The sequence below is a fragment of the Leishmania infantum genome, chromosome 31 (assembly GCF_000002875.2).
Source record: "Leishmania infantum JPCM5 genome chromosome 31".
Taxonomy (NCBI): domain Eukaryota; phylum Euglenozoa; class Kinetoplastea; order Trypanosomatida; family Trypanosomatidae; genus Leishmania; species Leishmania infantum.
Window position 1 is genome coordinate 1,315,655 of NC_009415.2, and position 26,717 is coordinate 1,342,371.

At 58.9% G+C, this 26,717-nt stretch overlaps 7 protein-coding genes and 1 pseudogene across 8 annotated transcripts; all 8 read right to left on the reverse strand.

Annotated features, from left to right (window-relative positions):
- Window positions 1-634: 634 nt before the first annotated feature.
- On the reverse strand, window positions 635-1,576 carry LINJ_31_2860 (hypothetical protein, unknown function; the record flags this gene model as incomplete). Its single annotated transcript, XM_001467564.1, has 1 exon — window positions 635-1,576. One exon carries the CDS (start codon window positions 1,574-1,576, stop codon window positions 635-637), a length of 942 nt encoding a protein of 313 aa, XP_001467601.1.
- Window positions 1,577-7,254: 5,678 nt separating this feature from the next.
- On the reverse strand, window positions 7,255-7,968 carry LINJ_31_2870 (hypothetical protein, unknown function; the record flags this gene model as incomplete). Its single annotated transcript, XM_001467565.1, has 1 exon — window positions 7,255-7,968. One exon carries the CDS (start codon window positions 7,966-7,968, stop codon window positions 7,255-7,257), a length of 714 nt encoding a protein of 237 aa, XP_001467602.1.
- A 1,154-nt stretch (window positions 7,969-9,122) lies between these two features.
- LINJ_31_2880 lies at window positions 9,123-10,274 on the reverse strand (annotated as a pseudogene). Its single transcript has one exon. A coding segment is annotated over exon 1 (1,152 nt).
- Window positions 10,275-12,527: 2,253 nt separating this feature from the next.
- On the reverse strand, window positions 12,528-13,064 carry LINJ_31_2890 (putative ADP-ribosylation factor; the record flags this gene model as incomplete). The annotated part of the gene is made up of 1 exon (XM_001467566.1): window positions 12,528-13,064. The coding sequence occupies one exon, from the start codon at window positions 13,062-13,064 to the stop codon at window positions 12,528-12,530; it is 537 nt and encodes a 178-aa protein (XP_001467603.1).
- Window positions 13,065-17,367: 4,303 nt separating this feature from the next.
- Window positions 17,368-18,177, reverse strand: LINJ_31_2900 (hypothetical protein, unknown function; the record flags this gene model as incomplete). Its single annotated transcript, XM_003392672.1, has 1 exon — window positions 17,368-18,177. One exon carries the CDS (start codon window positions 18,175-18,177, stop codon window positions 17,368-17,370), a length of 810 nt encoding a protein of 269 aa, XP_003392720.1.
- A 1,548-nt stretch (window positions 18,178-19,725) lies between these two features.
- LINJ_31_2910 (conserved hypothetical protein) lies at window positions 19,726-20,565 on the reverse strand (the record flags this gene model as incomplete). Its single annotated transcript, XM_001467567.1, has 1 exon — window positions 19,726-20,565. The coding sequence occupies one exon, from the start codon at window positions 20,563-20,565 to the stop codon at window positions 19,726-19,728; it is 840 nt and encodes a 279-aa protein (XP_001467604.1).
- Window positions 20,566-21,361: 796 nt separating this feature from the next.
- LINJ_31_2920 (conserved hypothetical protein) lies at window positions 21,362-22,174 on the reverse strand (the record flags this gene model as incomplete). The annotated part of the gene is made up of 1 exon (XM_001467568.1): window positions 21,362-22,174. The coding sequence occupies one exon, from the start codon at window positions 22,172-22,174 to the stop codon at window positions 21,362-21,364; it is 813 nt and encodes a 270-aa protein (XP_001467605.1).
- Window positions 22,175-24,086: 1,912 nt separating this feature from the next.
- LINJ_31_2930 (conserved hypothetical protein) lies at window positions 24,087-25,961 on the reverse strand (the record flags this gene model as incomplete). The annotated part of the gene is made up of 1 exon (XM_001467569.1): window positions 24,087-25,961. One exon carries the CDS (start codon window positions 25,959-25,961, stop codon window positions 24,087-24,089), a length of 1,875 nt encoding a protein of 624 aa, XP_001467606.1.
- Between the last annotated feature and the right edge of the window lie 756 nt (window positions 25,962-26,717).

Genomic DNA, 26,717 nt, shown 5'->3' on the forward strand with positions numbered 1-26,717 from the left:
GAGAAGCGCAAGAAAAATAAAGGAAAGGAGTGATTGACATATGCAAGTACACATACACGTACACATACACAGCCTCACTGGAGCGCACGGTGCCCTATACGCAGTTGCATGCGCATCGGCGTGCACTGGGGACGCGTTTCGTGAGTGGGTGAGTAACGAAGTCGCCAAGAGCCCCCCCTCTCTCCCCCACAGAAGACCAAACAAAACAATGATGAGGTACACGTCTAATCACACGTAGGTTCGAGAACACAAGAGGGGAAAAGAAAAAGGAAAGAGGAGAGACATGAAAAAACAAGAGATGCCGTGATGATGCACTGGACTGCCCCCGCGATGTCGCCCCCGCCCCCAATCTCACCACCCCATACGACGGCCCCTTCTACGTCGTGCTAAGTGAGCAGCGCGGTGAGCGCGTCTCGCATACACGCACGCGCGCCCACAAAAGGCAGCGAGCGAGCGAGAGAGAAAGATGGTCAGCCGACAGGAGATTCACTGGGCACATCCACGAAGGAAAGGAAGAGGGTAGAACAGAAAGGAGCGGGTGCAGGGTGTCACCGCATCATCGGCGAGACCTCATCACTCTCTTGCCGAGCTCGATTCTGCACCGCCCTTTACTATCCTACTGCACGCTGCTACTTTACGGTCCACTCGTCACTGTGAAGGTGGGCGCAGCCATGATGAGGTCCTCGTCGGGCTCCGGGGCGGTGTAGCGGGCAGTGTGGCGGAACCGGTTCGGGTCCGCAGCGGTGCTCTTCTTCACTTCCTCGCTCATGTTCCAGAAGGACGACGTCGAGCCACGGCCGAGGTCGCCGCTGCTGGCGCTCTCGTGCGGTGGCATGCCGCGGTGCTTGGTGTAGCCCGTCATGCTGTTGGCGGCACCGCCCATGCTGTAGAGCTGGTTGCGGTTGCCGAGGTTGTAGAGGTTGTCGTAGCTGCCGTAGTACTGCACTTCGGGGTGGTCGATGTGCGGGGCCATGGTGCGAAGGCCACGGGCCGGGTTGCGCGTGTAGCGCATCGAGGAGATGTCACCGCTCGACTGCGAGGACCGGATGGCTGGCCCAGTCGCAGACACAGTAAAGCCGCCGCCGTTGTTGAGGGCAGGCGACGAGTAGGTACTCGCGCCGCCGCCGGTGATGTGGGAGTACTGCCCCGGCATGTTGTTGCTTCCGGTGCCGGTGCCGGACGGGTTCGTGCGGCGCATGATCTCCGCCTGCGTCTTTTGCCAGCGCCCCCACGGAGTGCACTCGGGGCTCTTGTCCGCGTAGCTCACCTGGATGTAGCGTACCTTGTTCTCCTCCTCGTCTGGTGACGAGAAGGTGAACACATTGTGCAACGCGGCGATGGCTGCATCCGCCTCCGTGGTTGTCTCGTACCAAACAAACGCCGTTGGGATGCGGCGCTCCTCGTTGGGCGTCACGGTGGTGGAGTGGCGGACGATGTTGAGGTGCAGGATCTTGCCATAGCAGCTGAAAACGGGGTAGAGGTCCTGCTCCGTGACGTAGGGCTCCAGCTGGCCAACAAAGATGCGTGCTTTCGACTGAGACACGGCGTACCGCGAGGGGCGGGCGTTGTGTGACATGGCTGGTGAGTCTGCGCGGGGTAGAGGGTGAGGGAGAGCTTGGAGGAGGGAGATGATGTACTCGTTGCGCTACGCAGCACGCAGGAGCGCGGAGGTGCGACGAAGAACAAAAAAAAACAAAACAAAACCGCGTCGGAGACACGTTACAAGGGAAGAAGTGATGTTCAGCAGATCTGGTTGGCGACGTGAAACAGCTCACAACGCCAGCGCACGCGCCCAAGCAAAAGCAGTTTAGTTAAACGAGTCAACCGATAGATAGACAGGCGGATCCGACTCTACGTATAGGCGAATGGTGCTGATCGTGCTACGAGTTTTATGGGCGGCTCGAGAGGGGCGGAGGGGAAACAGACAGAGACGGAGGGAAAGACGCGAAGGAGTGATGGTGGCGGCCGGCTCCGCGTGATCGTGTCGCGCAAGTACAAGCGAAAAAGAAAATGAGACAAGGTATTTATAAACGTCACGTACTTTAAGACAGGCACGTCGAGAGGAACAACGCTCGACTTGAACGGCTCGCCCCTTTTTTTCCGGACCTTTTCCCTCGTCTGAAGAGGGAGCGGTATGCAGCACACACAACAACCAAAAAAAAAAACAAAGGCGCGGATCGCTCGATGGTCCTCTCACAGGCGCATGCTCCTGCACTTGCACACACACACACACACACAGACACGCAGAGAGAGAAAGAGAGACAGGCAAACGGAGGAACACGCGGCTGCCTGTGACTACACGAGGAAACAAAACAAAACAGAAACGAGAGAGGCGAGAGTGAGTTGTCGAGAGAGATGCGTAGCAGCTGCGTTAGACCCTTTTCTCCCCAAACACACACACACACACACACAACCGACGACGACAAGAATCAAAAATGAGGAAGGTGAAAACAAAACGAAAGCGAGACACCCAAAGAACGCCGGGAGAGAGGGAGGGAGGGAGGGACAAGGGATTGAGGGCGATCGGAAGGATGCACGGGGGGAGAGACAGCTGAAGCGCACTCAGAGAGAGAGAAGGGCGACAGCGTGGCGAAACAGATGAAGAAGCGGGGCGGAAGAGAGAGAGGGGAGAGAGGAAAGGAGAGAGAACACAGGGGAGCGAAGGAAAGAGAGCTAGACAGCAGCAGCAGCAGCGGAGTGGAAGGAGATGGAGAGGAGAGAGGGAAGATACAAACAAACACACGCCCCTGTGTCGCAGACACCACTACGGGCCGCTACCACACCAAGAGCGTAGCAACAGGCGCAGCAGTGGATGAAGCGGCAGCGAAGACACTAGAGCAGACGGAGAGCAAAGAGAAAACGAAGCGGCAGAATGAAGGGTCGGGGAGGGAGGGGAGGTGCGCGTGTGTGTGTGTGTGTCAACAACGTGTGTGCTCAAGTGGGTATGTGTGGTCTGCTGTTGTCGCTCTCTCTCATATATATGTATATCCTTGTGCTAGAGATGATGGGGGCGTGGCTACCTAGACCGTATTTCAAGTGCGTGCGGGGTATGTCGTCGCGTGAATGACCGCAACAACTGTGACGGGGTCTACGCGGCGGTTGCGTGCGTGGCGGCGAACAAGGCGAGCAGGTCGTTTTGCCCGTTTGTTTGTCTGGTGAGCGTTTCTCCGTGGATCAGCGCGAGCGAGGCCACGCAGTGCCGCGCGCAAAAGGAAGGGAGCTACAGGCTGAATGATGGACTTGGACAAGGTGGGGAGTGGAGGAGGAGGAAGGGGAAGAGGAGAGAAGCGAATTAGGAGTCCCACGTACGCCCACGGGAAGAAAGGAACGGAGAGAAACACGCACACACACCCACGAGGGAGGACGCACGAGTCACGGGCGCAGTGAGCGGGCGTGTGGAAGCAGCGAAAGACGAGATGGAAACAACAAAAAAGGGGGTAACGGCAACACCAAGAAACGAGAACAGGAATGTCAGAGTGAACGCAAACAAAATTTCTTCGATGTGGGTCGGCATGAGAGGTTGTACGCAGAGCACGGCATCCATGCGCGCGTGGATAAGGGAGCGAGAAAGAGGGAGGGGCGAACGGAGGAGTATGGGAGGAGACGAAAGGCGTCAAGAATAAGAGCAAACCGACAAGCTGATGGGCATTGAACAGTGTTGCGGGCTCACAAGAGGCGAGACTCCAATCACCTGCGTGCAAACGCAGAGTCTCGCGCTAGCTGGAATGGGAGGAAGAGGGGAGGGTAGCCGAGGCTTAAAAAAAAAGGCTTCCCTCAATGGAGTTGAACACAACGGCGGCCCGGAGTTGAGAATTCTGGAGACGTGCTAGTCGATCGTACAACCCCCCCCCTCTGCGCTGAACACAAGAAGAGAGCTTGGGCCGTGAGCAGCTTCTCGCCCCTCGTGCGTCTTTTCGTTTTGGTGACGGCGGGGAGGGGGATAGGTGGAACGCTTCTTTCGGTTCTCTTCTGCAGAGATGATCGTAATATACAGGTGCACCAAGCAGCCACAGATACAGACACACACACACACACACACACAAACACACACACACACACAAACACACACACACACACATGCATTGCTTCCTTCCAGCTTCTCTTTCCTTTTCACTTATTTTCCTTCATGGAACTTACTCATCATTGAAGAAGGCCATGGCTTCCTCGTCCACGGCGTCTGTCCATTCCTCATCTTTCCCTGTCGCCTCCGCTATAGTCATTTCGGCAGCCACACCCTTAGTCGTGTCTGCAGATAACGCCGGAGGCAGCGCAAAACTAGCGGCGGCGCTTGGCCCCTCTGTCGCCATGATAGATTCTTCTGTGGTGGTCTCCACAGCCCCGGCGACGACGTTGACCATTGCCGCCTTCGATGTTCCCGAATGCGTCGATTTCGCCTCTGCGACGGTGATGTGGAGCGGTGCCGCGTGCACGAACGCACCTTCGGCGGCAAAGAAGAGGATTTGCTGCGCCGATGTGGCATCGAATGGTAGCGACGAGGTCAACCGGTGACGATGCCGCCCCGCCGTGCTGCTAGAGCTGTGCTGGTCGTCACGGATAGATCCGGTCGAGTGCGCAGCTTCGACAGCGATATGGAGAGACACGGGAGCCTCATGCCAGCACACCTCTCTGTTCATGATGATTCCTCCGCGCGCCCCAAATCTCACTACAGCACATGCAGCTTCGAGTAGGAAAAGTGCGGTTGGAGAAAGACAACACAAAACGGCGGACGGTAGTTGTGACGCGCGTGGGCGATGGTCACGGCGAAAAGAAGCAGAAGAGAGGGAGAGAGCGACCAGTGGATAAGAGCATGCCCTCCCCCGACATACATGTATAGTGGGCATTCGAGTATAACTGCAGTGGGTGGAGCGCCGGTGCGTTTTCGTGAAGGAATTCACGCGCTTGAGCAGAGCAGAGACGAGAAGATCTCGCCTCTATTCTGTTCAGCTAATGCAGCCTGCGCTGCTCATCACACGCAGGACCGTGGGAAGTGCGCCGACGGCGGGTCATGGGACTCGCCATGGTCGCGGTGTTGCTCAGCTGAGTTTTAGCCGTGTTCTCCGAGCGCAGTCCGAGAATAAGAGGATGTAAGAGCCCTTGACCGCAAGAAAGGGTGCTTCCATGTCCCCCTCTCTCTGATGGAGCTCGTGCGTTTTCGTTTTCAGATGTAGCTCTCCTCTTTCTCAGCTAACGGTAAAACGTGGATCCTACAGCCGCCGCCGCCTCTTCACTAAAGGCGTAAACAATCCCACTCACATGCAGTCGTGAAGCCGACCCACAACGTGGCAACCACAAGAGCCGCCGCACGGGGTCAGGGAGGGAAGGAGCAGGGATACAGCGAACAGAGACAGAGCTGCGCACGTGAGGATTCGCCGTCCCAGATCCGGAAAAGGAAAGCAACAAAGGCGAAAATCATAGTTACACCACAGATGGAAGGCTGCATTACAGGTACACGACCACTCAGCATACGTGTGCACGCAAGCGGGCACGTGGGAAGAGGCAAGAGAGTTGCAACAGGGACACGCGCGAAGGGGTCTCTTGCGAGAGGCGACTATGAGGGGGGCGCGCTGCCCACCCGAGCACGCATCGCATTCTCCTCGAGCAGGCGCGAGGGGTGCATTGCTTAAATCCGTGCTTGCTTTCACACGCGCAATTTCGATTCTTTTCAGACAAGGCGGGTTTCCTTTCCTTCCATGCCTGCACAGAAATATAAAGGGCACCTATGCAATTTGCGTGCACACAGAGGCACACGTGCACGGACGCACCACCACTGCGGCACCATTCCTCGCGCGCCAGAGGAGAAGCCGTAAGCAAACTACCACGCTCCCTTTCCAGAGCCAGGCTAGCACCTTCATCTCAACAAGCCCCAGGTGGCTGCACACAATGACTAAAAGAGGAAGCAATCCTCAGAGAGAGAAGGGAAGAAGGGAAGAGCGCAGATACAATATATCGGCGATGCAACTTCACACGTGCTCACAGAGACACCGACACTCCCGCAGCACACCACGAGACGGACGAAAGCGAGGAAGGGGAGGGGGAGGGGGGAGGGGGAGGGGGAAGACCCCAAACACCACCAAAACGCTCCGTGCAGGCTCACAGCAGTGCGCGAAAACAGGAAGACGGGGGAGGGGATGGGGGAGTGCGACGTCAATGACAGAGCCGCAAGGCGGCTAAAACGGCCCCGCTGCAGCGTACCGTATAGTAAAGAATACGCCACCCGCTTTTCCCCTCGCTTTCTCTCATCACTGGGTCTGTTCGAATGGCGCATGGCATGTGTGCACACGCCAGCTAGCCGGCCGCACTACTTCGTCCAGGGGGAGAGGAAAGGGTGAAGGGGAATAAAAGGGGCAAGGGAAACCGCACCAACACGACAGTGATGCGGAGATGCGAGGGCAAAACAGTGAAGGCCATACACACAGCCACACGAGCCCCCTACGAGCCCACGCACCCCAATTCAAACGAAACAACGCAAATCTACGGAAGGCAGAGGGCTGGGGGACAGTGGAGGGGGACCGCACCCTCTGACTTGGTCCATGATGCGGATAAACGGATCCGACAATGGGCCCCAAGCAAAAGGCACAGACACACACAAAGGGTGGGGATAAAGGCGCAGCACGGCCAGCGACGACGTCCATACGCACATACGCATTCTCTAGACAGGGAGGGGGGGGCGGAGAAAATGGAGGAGCACACACATTGGAGTCATTAAGGAGTGGGTGGGGAGGGCGGCGGTGGAGCAACGAGCGGGAGCTTAAATTGGAACGTGGGGGGGGGGGAAGCTAGGGGAGGAGGTGGTGGTGAATGGGACACGGAAGGGAGAGAAAGAGTCAGAAAGGGGAAAGGGGAGGAGTGCAGTGTGGTGGGGTGGGGTGGGGTTTCGCTACGCAGAGGAAGAGAAAGGAAAACGAAAGGAGGCGTGTGAATGACCGGAGACGTACAGCTGTGTGTTTGCGCGTGCCTGCTCTCTCGCTGCGGTGCCCTGCCCCTGCGGTGGGCGGTGCCGACGACACCGTATGCGTACCGACAAGAAGAAAGGAGAGGCGCGCGCAGAAATGCGGTAGTGGTGCAGCACGCGCGCACCACAACAAACAATAAGAGGGACGGGGCACCGGGGAGGAAGAGGAGAAGGGCGAAGCGCCGAGCGCTTGTGCTCATGTGCGATACGAACTGTTTCCACGTGCCTGTGTAGCTCTGGAAGTGGTCGCGGTGGCGGAGCGCTCGCGAAGGGAGAGGCGTACCAGAGAGGGGCACGGTGACTTACATCACTATGCAGCATCCGTGCTTATCCTTCTCCTTGCCCTTGATCATCGGGTGCGCATCATTGTTCTCGTGAGGCGCCGCATTATCCTCCATTTCCTGGTTAGCCTCCTCGATGACAGCAGCGGAGTCGCTCCCTGTCAACTCCATTTCCACCCGAGAGGCCGCGTCGGTGAGCCTCCCGGATCTCTCGGCCTCTTCGGCCGCGGGTGAGGGTTCTGTCGGCGGCTCATGATCGACTGCCTCCTCGACAGCGGGCTGCATGGCCAAGCCGTTGGCGGGCAGCTCCGGCTCTGGACACTGCTTCTCCGGGCTAACACGACCATCTTCGGCAGTCGACATAGCGGCGGCTTCGGGCATGGCTTTAGGGGTGGCGTTCGGCATCTCGCTCTCCTCCAGCTGCGTGTGGGTATGGCTCTTACGGGCCTCGCGAGAGAGGCTTCGCCTGCGGCGTACCTCATTCGGCATCCGCACCAACACGCGCGAGACCGTCTGCTTCGGCGCCGCCTCGCCGTAGGAAATGATCGGTGCCTCGTGGGACCCGTTACGCGCCTGCGACGATTGACGAGAGCGGCGGCGCTCCCTCACCTCCTCGGGCAGCGTCACGTGCACCTGGTTCTCCGCTGCCATTTCTTTGGCAGCCATCGCTTGCTCGGTCGAGTGCTGCTGCGAGATCTCGTTGACGGCGACTGCCCCTCCGGTCTGGCTGAGCATGATGAGGGAGCTGTAGCGGTGAAAAAAGAGGCGTGTGTTTAACAGCGTGAGGGAGGAAAGGAGAGGGGGATGGGGGTTGAGCTGCAGCAATGAGGGCCGTGTGGGGTGATGGTGGGTAGGCAGGACGGGGAATGGCACTGATGTGTACGCGCACCAAAGGAAGTGCTAAATGAACAAACAAGGAACTCGCTGGCGCGGAGACGGAGAAGCGCGATGTGGCGATGCAGTGATGGTGGTGGCGGGCCGATGGCGAAGATGATCAAGCATGCCCTCTATCTCTGCCCATCACACGATGTTTGCGTCCATGTACGTGTTGACGCAGCGGAAGTCATGAGGGTTGTGGAGAACGAGAGAGAGAGAGTTCTAAAAGATGCAGCGATAGGGGGGGTGCACACCAATGGTCGTCGAAGGAAGCGAGGGCAAGAGTAAGCGTCTTCGACCACCGAGGTGGCACAAGCTGCATGACAATGCACACCGCACTACCGCCAGTACCACACCGCGCGTCCCAGAGTCGATCACGGCATGCGGACGATGTGCCCTCCCCCTTCTTTGGAGAGATTTCGCTGCGCTCATGCCGTCTAGCGGAATGAGCGCATCACGTCCGCGGAGAGAGGGGAGGGAAAGCCAAAAGCCAGCGTCGAGGGAGGTGTGTGTGTGTGTGAAGGGAGGGAGGGAGGGAGGGAGGGAGGAGGCGCAGGGAAGCCATCGGCAACGTTAGCGCCACCGACGGCAAAGCAAGGCGTGCACGGGCGGAAGAGAACGAGTAAAACGGTTCGTAACGACGGGGCCCAAGGAGCCACAGCGGCCGCGGCAAGAGGGCCGTCTCGCTCGCCGTGCAGCCCGTTGCCCTACACTACACGGTGGCAGACGCGGCATACATGTGCACGCAAGTAGCACTGACGGAATGATGATAAGGAAAGGTAGAGAGGCGTGGCTGAGTCGCCCGTCGATCACAGAGGTGTTCACATACAGAAGAAACAGGCGGCTGGACGCCTTTCGCCACCCTCTAGCGGACAACGGCACTCAAGAGAACTAGCGGGAGTTTATGACGTTCATCCTGGGGTACTCAGCACCGGCAGGCTATTCCAGGCCCTTGAGCCGTGCAACTCTGCGAGCACACACACACACACAGGCACATTCTTGTGCATCCCGTACTACGCTGAAGCAGAAGAGAAGAAAAGAGCCCACACTAGATGCTTTACAGGGGCAGCCATCCCCTTCCCCATCGCAGCACGCTGCACCAGCTCCTCCGTGAGCTTCTCGCGCTTCTTCAGGAACACCACCTCTGTGCACGCGCTCGCCATGTGGCCACAGTAGCCGCCGGAGGCAACAATGATGATAGGCATGCCCAGCGCTTGGAGGACGATGCCACTCCGCGCCACTAGCGAGCCCACGCACGGTGTGGTTATCGCGGGTCTCGCGCACAGCGTGGATGAGCGCTGTCTCCTCAGGGGAGTCGAAGGCTGGCACGGACCCCATCGAGTTGATCTCTGCAGACACCTCCCCGCGCACTCCGCGCGCACCGCACACAGAATCGCGCTGTCGATGTACGTTTTCACCGCACTCTCCACATGCTTTGCCACTGCCGTTTGCGTAACACACACACGCGCATGCTGAAGTCGAGTCCAAACACCGCAGGCACGGCATTTCTGCCCTTGATGAGGCACACGGACAAGGAGTAGAAGGGCCGCTGATATTCGAAGGCGTGCGGGCTGCGCCTGCCCCGCTCAAGCCCGATCTCACGGACTTCGGTGATGATTCGCGTGGCTGAAGCAGTGAAGTTGCAGCTCGCCTCTATCAGCCCCATCGCCGAGCGGATCGCGTTGTCATGTACCTTCACGTTCCACGCGCTGAATCCCTTGCTGCCCCCTCACCCGGTCTGCGTGAAAGCCGCCGTTACCGACGAGGCAGCCATCCGCCTCGAGGCTCTGAAGTTTGAGCTGCGCCATAATGACTGGAGCGTCCACGCAGCCGACCCCTTCGCCGTATGAAAAGACGAAGCGCGCCAACTTCTTAGACTCCGAGTTCGTAAAGGCAAATGGTAGAGTCGTCCACAGGCCAAGAAATTCCTTCATGCCACACATACGGCGACCTTACAGCTTGCCATTCTTCTCTGTCGCAACGAACGGGCTCGTGTCCCACTTACGCCCATCCACCGGCACAATGTCCATGCGGCCAGACATCACAACACCGGGTTGACTCGCGTCGTTCGATGCAGGGAGCGTGGCGGACAGGTTGGCGTGCATCTTTCCCGGAGCGTGAATGTAGGTGAATGCGATGCCGAGCGTCTTTAGGTGTGCCTTCATGTAGTCAAGAAGTGGAGTGCTGCAGCTGCGACTAAGAGAGCTGAGGCTGACGGGCTTCTTGGGTCACACCTTGACGTCGGAAGGGTAGATCGCCATGCTTCTGCTAGCGAAGGAAGCACAGGAGGGAGTGGTAGTGGCGGTGGTGGTGGCGGACAAAGAATGGAACTCTTTCGATCAGGATGTTTGGTGTTGTTGATGGGGAAGGGGGCAGGCGAAGCAGCGCATGTTGCGGCTAGCTGCAGCAACCAGGTCAACGCGAACTCGAAGAAGGAGAACGCGAGGAGGAAAAGATAGCGAGTACGGAGAAGAAAGAAAAACAGCCTCGGAAGCAACGACTGCGCAGGTGCAGTTGCACGACACGCAGAAGCATCACACTCGAGGATGCCCTCTTGTCGGAAACGGCAAAGAAGGACACCAGAAGCGCACTGTCGTGCTTGTCCTGCTTCACCTGCGGTCGAAGAGCCACCGCCAGCGCTCAGGACGAGCTTGGCGCTGGGGTGCACGCGCAAAGCCGCACTGCACAAAAACGAGGCGTGCACCAGTTTCTGCGCACAACACGCCAGCACCCGCACAAGCGCGCACGTGGACACAATACCCAGCAGCATGTCCTGCTCAGAGGAAAGAGCACGAGACGGTGTCGGACGTCGTCTGCTTTCGCGTGATGTTGCTTTTCCTATCAGAGGTATAGATGCGCACAATAAGATACCACAGGGAAACTAAAACCAAAACACATCTCCGGCAAAGGTAGCGAGGGGTGGAGGAGTGGGGTGGGGCGTGGGGGGCACCACTGCGGTCCGTTTCGTCTTGGCTTTTCCTACGCTTAAGAGCTCAACTGCAGAAAGAGAGCGAGAGGCAGAGATGCACACACCCACACAAGCACGCGCGCAGATTCCAACGGATATTCGGATATATCCGAGGCTGCATTCGAACAGTACACAGCACACAGCACACAGCACACAACACAACAAAGGAAGAGAGAAAGATATGAAAAATACGCTTGCGTGAGGGAGAGAGCGGGATGCCGTTGCCACACACACAAACACACACAGAAAGTCACAAATACGCCACGCCATCGCGTCTGCCAGGCACGCTCATACATGCGCAAAAGCGGGGTAGCGCTTGAGCGAAATCGGAGTGAGTGCATCGTACCAGCGCGTATGTGTGTGTCACTATGTATGGAAGGATCACGCCCGACTCTCCTCCACGTTTTTGCCCTCTCTCTCCCAAGCACCGCTACTGCTTTCACAGCTCGGTCTTCGCTTATTTCATTGCACGCCGCACGTGGCATGATCACCTCCGCACTGCACTTGTCGCTCCCTTCGCTGATTTCACTTTTTCTTGCGGGTTGCTGTTGCTGTTGTCCACACTTCCCACATCACCAAACAGGCGGGGGAAGACACGACATACTGTCAACGCCGTCCTCGCTGCTCCTCATGTGGATGTTCGACACAAACGAGAGGGAGCGGAAGGCGCGCACGCCACCGAGCAACAACACCGACAACGGCGAGCAGAAATGCCCGGCGAGAAGAAAGACGCTCTAAAGGCGCCAGAAACTACGACAGAAGAGGAGGGCCGTAACAGGAGGAGCGCGTCAGCGCATGCGTGAGCGTGTGCGTGTGCGTGAAAGAGAAAGGGAGGGGGGAGGTTGTGCGGCTGCACATGGGCCTCCATTTCATTTCTTCGTGCTTTATTTCTGGTCAAGTGCTTCACCATCCCACGTCCCGTCCTGCGCACCGTTCTAATGGGTGAGGAAGTGGCGTCGGCAGACTCACGCACACAGACATGCCACTGCCGCATCAGCGCATCCTCTGGCCATCAGCCACAAAGGAAAAGCTCGGGCAGAGAGAACCTCGGTTTACGCCGCACACACCTCAGCACGTGGCGGCGACCAGCACCATAAACATGCGGATGTGTGAGTCCATGCATCTGCGTGGACGTGCGTTGCTTGAGCAAGTGCACAGACAGTCGCCCGAAGACACAGCGTCTTGCGGAGCGGCAAGCGAAAGTACCAAAAAGAAAATAATAATAAAAAAGAAACCAGCTAAACAATCGGAGCGACAAAGACATACGGGCGCGCAGCCGTACGCAGAATATGCGTGCTCGGGAGAGGGAGGGGAGGGGCAGGAAACAGAAGGCAAGCGTGAAACACATCCGTGTACACCATCACTGTCATCTCTGTCCCATGGTACATCAACACACAGGAGGGCGTTGTCTGTGCGCGATGCAGGCGGTCGAAGAGCACGGTGACTTGTCTTAGTTCATGGACTTCTTGATGTTGGCAGAAAGCCAGTCGAGACCCTCGTAGAGACCCTGAGCGGTGGTGCCGCAGCAGCCCTGAATGTACCAGTTGCGCTGGCGCAGGGCATGCAGGCCAAGCTTCTCCGTCACCTCTGTTGTGCTCATGGCATTCGGAAGATCCTGCTTGTTGGCGAACACGAGCAGCGTCGCGGCGCGGAGATCGTCCTCAACAAGCATTTTGTCCAACTCCGCCCGAGCATCGCGCATTCGATCGCGATCGTTGCTATCGACCACGAAGATGATACCATTCGTGTTCTGATAGTAGTGGCGCCACAGCGGGCGAAGCTTGTCCTGGCCACCGACATCCCACATGGTGAACTTCAGATTCTTGTATTCAAGCGTCTCGACGTTGAATCCGATGGTCGGGATGGTGGTCACGACCTCGCCGAGCTTCAGCTTGTACAGAATGGTGGTTTTACCGGCGGCATCAAGACCGACCATGAGGATACGCACCTCCTTCTTGCCCAGTAGCGATGACAGCCAGCCTCCCATTTTGAATGATGTGCTGTCTCGAGGGTGTGCAAGGAAGCAGAGGCTGCTCGTGTGTGGGCCCGCGCAGAAGAAAGGAGGGAAGTGGGGTGGGGTGTGAGACGATCTCGAGGCGGATGGCGATGTAGGCACCGAATGCAACAACAGACAAAGCAAAAATAGACTCTCCTTCTGTGTGCGCGTGCGTGTGTGTCTCAGCAAGCGAGTGCGGAAGAGAGTCACCCGGCTAGAGAGGGACGAACGGCTCGACAGAAAGAGCGAGGGAGGGATAAAGGGAGAGCGATGCGGCACGCACAGCGGTGGGGCAGAGAGGTGTGGCTTGGTGTGGAGTGTCGTGTGTGCCGGCAAGCGCGAGGGATGAGATGTGAAAGAAGAAAAGGGCAGACGCACGTTTGTTTATTCTTGTGTGTGTTCTCTTCCATTTTTCGTTCCACGTTTCAAGTGCGTGTGAGCGCGGCGTAGCGGCGAGACGAGCAAGGGAAAGCAGGGGAGAAGTCGTTCGTGAGATCCGTATCACAGAGGGGGAGGAGGATAGGGGCCGTCGTGCCTTGCTCAGTGCCTGACGGGGGCGGCCCCTTGGCATATCGTTGAATGCCAGGTGTCTCTCCGCCACAACCGGGCTGCTTTTCATGACATGCGCGTCGGGACGCGAAAGGGAGGGCTGGCGAGAGAGTGCAGGAGTGGCTGCAATCTGATTTGCTGTGCTGGCGACAGCACACCAAGGTCCGATGTGCTGCACGGTCCCCTTGAGGACCATCTGGGCTAATTGGTTCGCGAATCACAGTAAGAGAACGGTGAGAGCTGTGCTCCTTCATCCCTCTTACTTGAACGACATGCAAGAGAGAAGAAGAGGAGGGAGGCAAGCGGGCCGGCACGCGCTGGCTCCAAGGCAGAGCAGAGAGCGCTTCGCAAGAAGCGCATAGCCGAATGAAGGCAAAAGAAAACGGAGCCAGAGAGAACGGCAAGGAGAGCCACAAACGTAAGCAGTGCCCGAGCAGGCCAGCAACACACCAGTGCACAGCGCACGTCTGTGCGCATGCGTACGCACGAATCGTGAGTGACTACACAAGCCATCACCACCCAGCGACAGGACGTCTCAAGGAGTAGAGAACCAAACACAGTAGCAAAGACCCACAACACAAGCAGCCGTGCCACCGAGGCACGTGCGAGCGCGTCCAACGACAGAGGAGTTGCAGGCGTACATTCTCTGAGAAGAGAGCAGAAATAGAAAGAAAAGAGCAAGAGAAGCGTGCATACTGCTCAAGGGCGGAACCGGTGGCGTCTGTCGTGCGGGTGATCAGGGGGTGGTCCAGGTGCGCGCCGGATGAGCGCAGAGAGGAGGTTGGCCGGCCCCAGGCCAGGGCACTCTGAGACCCTGCACACCCACTGTCTGTGTGCCAGGCCTCTCTTTCAGTCGACTCAAGCAGCGGCATGCCGTAATACGGTGTGGAGACTCTCCACATGGGAGCCCGGAGGACTCGATGCAACCGTTCGGGGTGCTCGCGTCATGTCCCCCCCTCCCCCGGCATCTGTGCCTCCTCAGCCCACCCAGTCGGATCGAGGAGGTGCCGCACATTTCGCGCACATGCACTGAGGAGGGGGGGCCTGATCGGTATAGATCTCTTCGCGCCTTGCTCGGATGCAAGACGCCATGCCGGCTTGTGCTCGACAGCGCCGGCGCACAGCACTCGCATTCTTGCATCCTGGGGCCTGCTCCAGTACGGCGCTGCTCGCTTGTATAGGGAGGGGGCTCGCTGCCGTCATCTGCCGCTTCCGCCGACGCCATGGAGTCGTGCCTGGATGGCTTGCCCGCATGTGCAGCGACAGGCGAGACGTTACTGTGAGTCTGCGGCGGCACGGGGCACACTCCACCTTCCCCTGCATCCGCACGCCTTTGACAGGCGGCGGATGCACATATTTGTCGAATCCTCGGCACGATTCGTAGTGAGCGGGCACAAACGTAATCATAGCCGCGAGTCTCTGCGGCACAGCGCCAGCCCCGACCTGTCCGCTGACACCAAGAGCCCGAAACCAGCACCCGAGGACAGGCTGCAGACTTTTGGCGTTCACACAAAGAGTCAATATTGGGCCCTGATGCCACGCGCTGGGGTGTCCTGCAGCATCGGGGAGCCGCAGCGGGCAACGAAACAAAGAAATAAAAGGCAAAAGGAATGAATAAAAGACAACACACATACACATTCACGCACACCGACGTGCGCAGCGGATGACAAGATGTGATGGCAGAGCAGGGTGACAGACCAGCAAAAAAAAAAAGGTTCGCGGAGAGGACGCCAGGGGTGAGGAGAACGCCAGCAGGATACACATAGGGCGAGAGAAACAGCTGTGTGCGCGCGCGACACAACAGCTAGCAACACGAACAAATGAAGAAAGAGAGCCCGTCTTCGAAGCCCTCGAGAGCGCCACGGGCTTCACTCCGTTGCCGTCGAGTAAGCTGTCATTGCACGCGAACAACGGCGCGAAGGCAGGGATGGTGATCGAGAGAGAACAAAACACGGAGAGAGAAGGAGAGAGAGGAGGAGTTTACTCGGTAGAGACGGCAACCGCGGCGGTTCTCGCGGAGGCAGCGATAACGAAAAAATGACGGGCACACGCACGCAAGGGACAGAAGCATACGCGGCGCAACTGCGTGCACGCTAGCCCTTCTCTTTTCGCTTCTAACGACGAACCCTCGCAAGACACAATCTTGATTGCACAGAGGGAGGGAGAGAAAGAAAAGTTGAGGAGGGCGTGTGTGTGTGTGTGTGTGCAGAGGGAGAGGGTTGAGCCGAGTGAGCCACGACAAAGTCATTGCCGCCCGCTAACACCCCCATGACACACGTTGCCGATGGGATGCACAACGAGACATAGGAAGAGTAAGGAAGAAAAAGGGTGGATAGAGGTCAAGTGAAGGCGACGGGAAAAGCGAGGGGAGAGAAGGAGGAGGTGCACTGAGGGAAGGCGAAGAAGCGTCACGTAGCACACATATGAAAGGACACGGTGCGGGAAACACGAGGAGGTAGGGGAGGGGAGAGGTGAGGAGGTGAACGGGGACTAGGATGGTGCATCCGCAACTCGAGCGGAGTGAGCCATGCCCATCTCAGAGAGACGTGTCGGGATGCGAGAATGCGTGTAACGACAAAACAACAAAACAGCGCCTCTCATGCGTTATCACACCTTACACAGACACACACACACTCACACGTTTGTACTCACGGGCATAATGAACTGCAGACAAGGGGAAACAAAGGCGCCATCTTTTACCCCTTCCCTCACCCCCACCCCACTCCTTCCTCCCTCTCTCCTCGCTCTCTGTCTGTCTGCATACAGGGATGAGCGTGACGAGCGAGAAAGAGGGGGAGGGGTGCAGGCGAAGAGCGAAGACGCAAAACAAAGAAAAGGGAAGCGAAAACACTTGCGCGAGTTAGAGAGGAAGTGGGGCGAGGCACGACTCTCGCGCAGCAGTAGTTGCGGGAGGCGGGCTGCGAAAACGCCCAACGACAGAGAAGCGCTCAGGTGTGCACAGATGCAAACAGACACACACGCAGGGGTGACACAACAGACAAGTACGCTACAGCATGCATGGCATTACATCGAGAGAGAAAAGACAGACAGATGAGGGATGGACACATACGCGGAGCACACTATCATTCGCCCGCAAAGGCACACACAACACACATGCACATATAGAAAAAGAGGCGGGGGTGAGTCAAGCGGCACGCGTGGAAAAGGACAGTAGCGGGATGGGAGGTGAAATGGCACACACATACACGTACAAACGTATATATATACATACATGTATGCATGGGCATCCTAAGAGGAAGACATGCGAAGATCGGAAGACAACACCATACAAGCACAGACACGGGCCCGTTGGCGAAGAATAACAAGAAGCGACGGCCATGGGAACAGTAAAAGGATGAGCGAACGAAAGGGGCCCATGACATCACAGAGAGACAGCATGCCGACGCACCGTCACCAAATACGCGCCGGCTGTGATGAAGCTCCACAGGGAGGTCAAACAGGGAATCGAAAGGATAATGGGAAAGCGACAGGGCAGACAAAACCAGTCGGCCACGCGCCCCCTCCCCCCTCCCCACAGCAGCGCGAAAAGACCACCAAAGCACCGGTGGCGACGACGAGAGCGCAGGGGATGGAGAGAGTCGCCGCGAAGGTGGTGGAGAGGACATCCACAGCGTGCCGATGAGCGTGGCCGTGCTTCTCTTCACGGCTGCTAAGCCCAAGGAGAACCAAATGAAGCAAAGGATAACAAGAGCAGCTGCAAACATATATATATATATAAGCCTACCTATGAAACTCCCGGCACACACAGTGCGGACTCGCAGGATTGCCCTTCTTCCTCCAGCATGCAGCTATTCAAGTCCTCCACGAACACCGGCGGCTCCTCCGTCAAATGTTTCACGCAGGACGTCCGCAGAATCGAGGCGCAACGCGGCAGTTCCGGCACCTCCTCACCCGTGTCTGTCACCACGACGAGCCCATCGTTGTGCATGTCAACTTCTTTGCTGGCTATCACCGCAGCAACGAAGCGGATCTTTCTATTGCGGCGCCGTACCAGCCCACCGTCCTCGACCGGAGTACCGAGATCGACCCACTCGTCCTCACGCGAAATGAGCTCCTTTGGAGCCCCGCCTCGCTGCCGTTGCGCCCGCGTGCTCGTATAGGTCCCTTCCTCTTGTGCAACCGTCTTGCGGTACTCCTTGATGGCACGTTTCTGGTCAGGGCTGAGCGGCACGTACTCCTTGTTTTTCCACTGGAGGAAAGATGCGGTTGCCCGTCGTACCCGCTCCTGCGGGTCCGACTCCTCCGATGGCGCATCGCTCTCCGCACTCTCCGTGGTTTGGAGATCGCCCATCGAGCTCCACGATCCAGTCGACGAAGACCGTGACTCCTCTGACAGGGGGCTCTCGTCGTCCACATCTGTGACATCGTTGGAGGCACCCTTGGTATCCATGGAGCCAGAGCTGCAACTGGAGAAGGCCGACCTGTCTTGAGACATGCAACGCTTAGTCGGGTAGCGCAGCCCTGGAATCCACGAGGCTAGGAACCCGAAGCAGCCAGGACAGTCCCCGTCCTCGCTGTTGTTGTTGCGGCACATTGAGAGCTTCTATACAGAAGAGAAAAGAGGATCTGCCAGCGCTAGTGCTTATCTGAGAGGCAATCACGTAGAGCAGGCCGCCGGGGATGGCGGGGACACTAAGACCCTACTGAAGCAAGCAACCAAGGGCCAGGCAACACGGAAAGGTTCCCTGCAGAAGCCCTTTACCGGCGAGCGGACGCCACCTGCACAGCCGCGAAGGTCGATGCGTGAATGCAAAACAAGGCAGGAGGGCAACACAAAAGTGTATGGGAGGATACACGCACACAAACCGCAAAAACCGGAGGCACGCGCCAGTGCCTAACAGCTGCCCCGTGGCAGAGGCCACCGCTTTCCCTTCCCTTCCCTTCCTTGGCAAGATGGTGGCGTGAGCCGATAGCGCGTATGTGTGCTACCGTGTGCAGCCCTTGCGGACTCACCGCCTCTCTCGTAACGGTGGTACCTCGAAGCACGCACCTAGCGGTGGTGGGGAAGAAGGGGGGATGCGAATCCGTTTTTTTTTACTTTGAGAAAGCGCTCATTCTGCCAGAGAATACGACGTCAACTACACTCAAGCCCCGACCTGCTACAGGCCCACCGCATGATGCGAAGCCGCCGTAGACACACGCGTTGCAGCGCAGTGTGCCAACGCAGTCGTCTGAGAGCATGGCCTCTGCCTCAAACACCACCCACCCACCCCCGCTCCGCAGGCCGCCACCTGGTGCATCCCCCTCGGGGGCGGCTCAGGCTCCCCGCCTCTGTAGGTGGTGAGGGCCGGGTGAGATGTGCTCGAGTCACATTGGCACCTTGCCCATCATATGTATGGTGCAAGCGTGTGCACCGTCGCAGGTCTCTCCGGCGGCGCGCCATCCACAGCATGGCCACCGACATCCGTAGCGATACATCGCTCTGACCTCCTCCCCCACGTCGCAGGTGTTTAGCCCTGTCGCCAGCGGAGGCGGCTCGGCATTGGCAGAGGGATAGTGGAGTGGGTGGTGGTGGTGGTGGGGGGGGAAGGCTGCTCGGCTCCTTCCCTCCCACACAGAGAGTGGAGACGAGAGAGAAGCCTTAAAAAAAAGAGGATGGTTCGCATCAATAAACAAACAAAGGTGAACGTGGCAGAGGAGTGGTGGGAGGGGGGGGGACGTTGGGGTGGTGGTGATGGTGGGGATTGGGTATGCGGGTAGACGGAGCCACACGCAAACATGAACAACGCCGCGCATTGTGAGAGAGGAAGAGGAGTAAGCGAAACGCTCACGTGTGGACGCGAAAAAAAAACGAAGAAGAGGGGGTGGGGAGAGGATAGCAACACGCAAACACAGAATTGCTAGGGAGCGTCCGCAGTCAGCATGTGCACACACGGAGCCCCACTCGTCGAGGCGGTTTTTGTGACCAAGTAGGCAATCCATCGACGTACCGAAAGACAAAGAGCGGACCCACACCCCTACGCACGGGCATAGGCCATAAGAGGGGCAGATGTGCGCCACACGTTCATGAGCAGGATGCCGGCGTAAGCATCGGCAGCAGCGTCGCACACACCTTGCACATGCTGGCCTACCTTCCTGAGATTTACATGCACGCGCAGCAGGACTGGCCCTTGCTCTTGCTGGTCGCCGCTGAAGCCAAAGCCTTGGGCTTGTTCGCCACCCCCGTCGCAGACTCCTTGGGCTTAGTCGGCGCCTTGTCGCCATCCTCCGGCTTCGAGAGGACACCCCCGCTTAAGCCGGGCACCTTCACCAGGAACGCGCCGGCGTTGACCTCTTCGTACAGGTAGCCCTTCAACTGCACGTACTCTAGTGTGGCGCGCCTCAGTTTCTGCGTTCCAGGGGCGGAGTGGTGGCCGGCGCCTGGAATTACTTCGAACTCCGTCGTCGAGCCCACCGGCTTCTCTTCCAGCTTGTCCATGCGCACCTTCAGCATCTCTATCGCCTCCTCTAGGTGCAGGCCGTGCATGTCGAAGTAGTTCTGACCCTTGCCCTTTTCCTCGTTGTTGTGCTTGGCAATCGCCAAGGCTGCCTCGCGGTGGCGGGCCTTCATGTCTTCGCCAGCCTTCTTGGCCATCGCGACTAATTTGTTCGCGCCCTCATGGTCACCGGCCTCCCGCATCTTGGTCGCCTCTTCGAAGAGTTTCGAGCGCTTCTGGCCGAGTTCGTCCGCCTCCTTGCGCAGGCGCGCGCCGCACGGTCCTTCGTAGTCGGGCTTCTGCTGGTTGGCAACGATTTTCTGCACTTCCGCCTCCGCGGCGGCCACCTTGGCAGCGTCGTCAGCGGTAATCTTCACCTGCGGGCCGTCTTCCACGATACACAGAGTCGCCCCGGTGCGCTCCTGGATGCCTTTGAGCGTCGAGCCACCCCTGCCCACGACATGGCCCACCTGAACCGTGGTGATGCCGATGCACTTCTCGGGCATCTTTGCTGTTGGGTCGAGGGGGTGGGAGGAGGGATCGTGTGCTGAGAAGGGCGCTGGGGCGTGGGAGCGGCGAGAGAGGCTTTCTTCCGAACACAGACACCTGCAGGTGTCCGGCGGGAGGGCGCGAGCTGCGGTTGTGGTGAGAACGATCCCACGCGGAGAGAGAGGGGGGAGCGATAGGAAATTACGGAAGTGGCATGGGACGAGTGCGCTGCAGACAAATTGTGCGTGTGTGGGTGGAGGGGGGAGGAGGAGGAACGGAGATAAGAGGCAGGAGCGGATGCGAGGGATCTGTCGAACGTGATCTGACAAGCGGATGCCACCTCTGACGGATAAGGCGCGCACAATGTGCACGCCAACGCACACGCGCACGTCACAGCAGCGGCTCAAGGTCGTACTCCCTGCCGCCAAGCGAGTATGCGCTCCCTGGCCACTCCTCTAAAGCGGCGAACACTGACACACCCAGCTGGCGCACGCATATAAGGGAACTGTCAATCAGGTAGAGCGCGGCGGCTTGCCGTGGCCGTTGTGTGTCGCTGATTTGATAGACGCGACGCTCTTCTTGCGTGCTTGTCTGTTGCTCTGCGTTTATAGTGGAGGGGGGGGGGGATAGAGAGAGACAGAGGGGGGGGCCTGGTGCGACCCGCGCACATATGCACGCGCCCACGTGGAGAGACGCAAAGGCAGAAGGCATAGACAACAACGCCCCGACCACCGAGGGAAAGGGCTTCGGCAAGGACGCCTCACGCGTGCCTAGGGCTGTACTTTGCGCCACCCTCCACCACAGACTGAGTCACTAGTAGTACCCGTAGAACTGCCTGTTCTTGCCACCATCGTATGCCTCCCCTTCCTCGCCTGGGTCGGGGGTGCTGGCATACGTGGGACTCTCAGCGTCCCACGCTGACGTCGGGTCGCCAGCGTGTGGCAGTCCGTCGTCCCCTCGGTAAGGGTTGCTCTCGCCGTACTCCACAAGCAGCACAAGCACCTTTTTTCTGCGGTTGTACACAAAGTAGTGGCGGGCGTAGACGGTGGTGTCGGCGAGCGGGTCGCAGGAGGGACATCGAAACTCGTAGTACTCGCAGCCACTCTCCGCGTTCTCCACTACTTCCTCGATCGTGGGCCAGAAGCGCTGAACTGCCGGGCGGCACTGCTCCGGCAACGACTGTAGCGTGCTCGACACCTCCGTGCGGAACTGCGGCTCTGTGTAACGCACAAAATCGTTCTCCCGCAGAACCGAAAAGTCGTAGCCGTCGCTCTCGTATACCGTGTTGAGAGCTGCCACAAAGTACACCAGTCGGTCATCGATCTCGTTGGGGCTCACGAGGCTGTAACTCGCGGTCACGTTCTCGGCGCTTCCGCCCAGTACAAGCGGCGGCAGCGCCTCCTGAGTAAAGCCGGCGTACGCGCCGATAGTGGGCAAGGGACTAATAGGTGGCGTGAGTTGAACGTTGTTTTGATAGCAAGCTATGCTGTTTGCTATCTGCCGCTCCTCTTTCGTGTGCCGACACGTGTAGGCCTCTAGACGCATGGTGATGCAGCACCCCTGCGCCTCCACCCCTTGCAAGAGGGAGTTTAGCGCGCTGAAGCTGTCCAGCGGGATGAACTTCATTGTTTGCCCGTCGCCAGAGGCGTGGCTGCAATGCGGGCCGGCGGCGAAACGAGAGGTGTTTCGAGCGAAAGACAGAGACGGACGGAGCAGGCACAAGTACAGCCCCCCCCCCCCAAGCAATGGCGAGAGCGAAAGAGACGCTGAAAGGAAGGCACACACACACAAGCGATATGTGCACTCGACAAGGAAAAGCAGCAGTTAGCAGAGGCGCATCAACTGTACAGCAAACAACACAGCTGCGAGGAGAGGAGAGGCTTGACCGAGCGAGGAGGCCCTGTTCAATGGAGGGGAGAGAGAGGCCGAGTCCTCAAGCGGCCAGCGAACTCAGGGCAAAGAAGTAAAGACGTTTCAGCTCTGTCTGGTAACGATTCGACAAGATAGAAGAGGAAGAAGCACGAAGAGAGAGGGGGTATGAGAAATGGCCGGCCAGTGGTCCCTCGTTGAGGGCCCGTTGGTGGTAGCTGAGCTCACGTCTACGCACGTGCGGTAACACTCTCTGTCCACACGGGGGAGCAGGCAAAAGGCGAGAAGTGGGGGAAGGGGAGGGGGAGATGGCACGGGCGGCGAGGAAAGACGGCCGTATCTGAAGGAGTCAGAGCAGGTACTGGCGTTGATGAATGCACACATCCCACAAGGTGTAAGGCCGAGAGAGAGTGAGAGCGGCGGCACAAGAGAGAGGCAGCACGGCGATGTGCGAGAATCGGCTATTAGTGTACGCAAATGCAATGCGAGCAGCATGGGAGGGGGAGGGGCCCTGAAGGTTATGGTCTGCAGAGCACGACACTGCTGAGGCGATCGTAGCTTGCGAAGCTAACCGCGAATGCGTGGCAGCCGCCTTCGTTTTGATTTAGGGTGAAAGATGCCTTGGACAGAGAGGCCGGGTGCACGACATGTACACAGGCTCTGTGCTTCTGCTTCTGTGTCATACGTTGGGTCGCACAGCCGTACGTTGTCCCCTCCGTCCCTCCACCCCCATGTCTGCCTGTTTCTTGTGTGCCTTCAACGTCACATGAGGTGCATGTGTCTAAGGAGTCGGTGAGAAAAGCGACAGGGATCGAGAGAGAAACAAAGGAACAACGCCGGCGGCCACATGGACACAGACGTAAATGGGTGCCGTCCACACACCTCCCTTTCCCTTCGCCTTCCTTCTCTTTCCACCTCTCTTCTCCGTTGGCCCTCTTCCCCTCCCCTCAGCACCTCCCTGCTCGGTCCTACCCGTCTCCTCGACTCTTAATCATAACCCGAAAAGGATAAAGCAGGAGGGTTATCGAAGAGGTCGGACCCCCAGGGGGGTGCGGGGCCACGGAGTGGGGATGCTGCTCGCCTAGCACGAAAGCACGCACGAAGGGAAGAGGAACAAAAGAGTCCGGGATGGATGCCAGGTAGGTACGCCTCGTCCACAACTGTGGGTCTCTTCGTGCGCACGCGCGCACGCCAAATTCAAGCACCTTCTATGAGCATCAACGACAAATCAAGTCGATGGCACGCCGTCCACCGAGTCGGGGAGGGGCGGTGCTGATCATCGAGAAGCGACACAGATACCTGCGCACGCATACGCAGGCAGTCATTGAGGAGAGAGGCGACAGAAGCATAAGGGAAAGGTGCACCACGTCTTCACCTCTACAAAGAGGGCCGGTGGTGGGTTGGTGGGAGGGTTTCATCGACATCCGTAACACCACAATGGCACCAACTGACACTCATCAACACAGACGTCCCCGGCACGCTCCCCCATCTCCTCACACACGCATCCTCAGTGAGGAAAGAGAGAGACGCGCACGCCAACAACAACAGCGGACACACCTACTTGGGATTAGTGGTGACACTTCTATTCGCACGGCCCATCCCGGGGCGGAAACATGGACGACGACCCCCCAACCACCACCCCTCTTCCTCCTTTGCGGTGGCGGTTCGTCTACCTTTTCTTCTTCGTGCCGCCAGCAGCCGGCTTCCTCGATGGCGACGCCCTCTTCGCCTTTGCCGCCTTCTTTGCTGCACCACCAGAGCTGGACGGCGAGGTGAGCATCCGCTTGATCTTCTTGACGGCGAGGTGGTCGAGGTTGGGCAGTGGGATGGAGCGCGACACACCAGCGCCGCGGCCTGCCTGTCTCACCGTCTTTTTACGATCGCTTTTGGAATGAACACCGGCACCGGCTCCGCTGCGGCCCCCACCGCTTCGCATCGGCCTGGCGTCGGGCTGCCTCGTCGCCGATGTCTGAGAACCCTGCCGTCGCTTGGGCACCCTCGCAGAGGAATGCACTCCCGCCGCGGCAGCAGCGGATTTGGCATGCGCCCTCTTCGCTGCACTCTGGATGCGCTGCGATGCTTTGCGTCCTCTCTTGCGCCCCACCGAGCCGTGCCTAGCCCCACGCGCCGCCGCCTTGGCGGTGTCCTCGGCAGTGTCGCCCTCGTCCACCCACTCAGCGGTGGTGTCCCCCTCCTCCGCTTCTGCTTCAGCTCTGGCAGACGTCTCTTGCGCCGCGACGACTTGTTGAGGCTGTGCATGCTGGTGCGACTTACGACTTCGCGTGGTGCCGGCGTCGCCGCCAGCTGGCAAGGCCCTAGGTGTGTTGGCATGACGGTAGTTCGACACACCGCCGCGCGCTGCGTGAAAGCGGTTTTGTGCGTGCGTGGTGGGCAGCTCCGGCACCTGCCCCTCCCGCGCCATCTCCATTGTGCACTCCTTGATAGTGTCGAGGAATGCCTCGAATCGGGAGCAGCCGCGAGTGAGCAGGTACTTGAGCTCTTCTCGCACGGCAGCGTTGTAGTGTGCCGCCTCCTCGTAGAACCGCTTGCGGCCCGCCGGCATGGACTTGTAGTTTTTGTGCAGCGCCAGTACGTACATCTTGTCCTGGCCCTCCGGTATCGGGTGAGTGTGGTTCTGTTGCTGGCGCGCTATCTGCTGCTCCTTGATGTACACATCCACCCCGGTAGCGGGCAGCGCGGGCTGCACCTCTGTCGGCAACAACGTCCACGGGTTCTCCATCACTTCAAACAGCTCCTTGATACGCTGCGTCTGGCGCGTCTGGACAGACTGGCGCCGTGTCGTTACGGAGGCGTGGCGGCGCTGCAGCGCGGCGATCTCGGCGTCGATGTGATGCAAGAGAAAGCGGTAGGCGTCGGAGGACTTGGCTTTCGTGGCCGCACTCCCGGCAGACTCGCCGGTTTCCGCAATGGTACCGCTGCCACCGACATTGACATCCGAAGGGTTCACAGGAGCAGCGGTGCGTCCAGGCTTGTCGCGGTGCGGCGCGCCCTTGGCGTGATCCGTGACTTGAGCCTCTCGAGGGGAGCTAGACAGCGGTGCATGGGTAACGGGTGCGTGCGCGTGGCGGGAGACAGAAGAAGCCTCGGCAGGTGGGCTGTGGTGCCGCCGTGCTACCGTGATGACGCGTCGCGCAGGACTGGCTGATCTCTCATCTTGACTTGGTCTATCGCGGTGGTCTACCGTGCCGCTGCCTGCACCTGCGGAGTCAGCGCCGGATGACCAGCTGTAGCTGTTGGCAGCGCGTGCTCGCGGCTCCGGCGGGTGAGCATTGCGTCGCGGCGCGGCGGAGGCAGGGAGGCCACAGGGCTCGTTCGGAATGCCGTCCATCATATCCAGCGACTCCGCCGCGTCGATGTCGTCGACGTCACCGGTGTGGTACAATGACGATGAAACAGAGCCTGCAGCCACGTGGGAGGCGCTGTGGCTGACCGATGGTCCTCGCAGCGTGCTTCGCGCGAGTCTCTCCACGATGGGTCGCACGCCTTTGCGCTCCAGCCACTTGGCAAGGGTGGGCCGCAGCATTATGCCAACGTGAGGAGAGCAGGGAGGGAAGGAGGCTGTGCGCCCGGTGGCGTTGAACCGCTTCCTTGATACAGGCCCGTTCGACTACCAAGGCGCGCAGCAGAGGCAACTCGTCAGCGTCACTCTATCGTATAATGCGGTGAGAAGCCGCTGTGCGCACCGCAGCTGGAAGGCTGACGGTGCGCCTCGTGGACACAGTGGTTGCCCGCAGTACACCTAGTGAGACTTGGGGAGAGGAAGGAGAGCGTGCAGCTGAAGCACGAGCAGGTGTGCGTTGCCAATGGAAACCAAATCTGCCCCTCTCTTCTATGAATGTATGCGTCCCCTTGGAATTCTATCGCGAGCGAGCGCGCACCGCTTACGATTGCTGGACGAAGTGACCACCCAACAGAGGAGGGAGAGGACGAGGTAGTGGTAGCGGTTGCCCTCCGCTCCTGCGTGTGTGCATTGACGTGGCGCAGTGATGTTACGTGTGTGCTTGTGTGCGTGGCAGTGCGACGCTTCTCTTGTGGATGCCCCCCTCTGGCGGCAAGGACCGCTTTCGCCTGTGCCAGGTCTACACCTGCGTCCTCCAGCGTGAGAGGTACAATGCCGATCCGTGTCTGCAGAGAATTGAAAGAGTTCGAGAGTTTTGTGGCAAGAAACTGAGCTCGCTGGGAGAGACAGAGGGGGGGGGGGCGGGCAAACGGCCGATGCCGAAATTTGCGAAAGGCGAGCGCTCCTCCCCTACTCCCATTTGTATTGAAAGCCATGCCT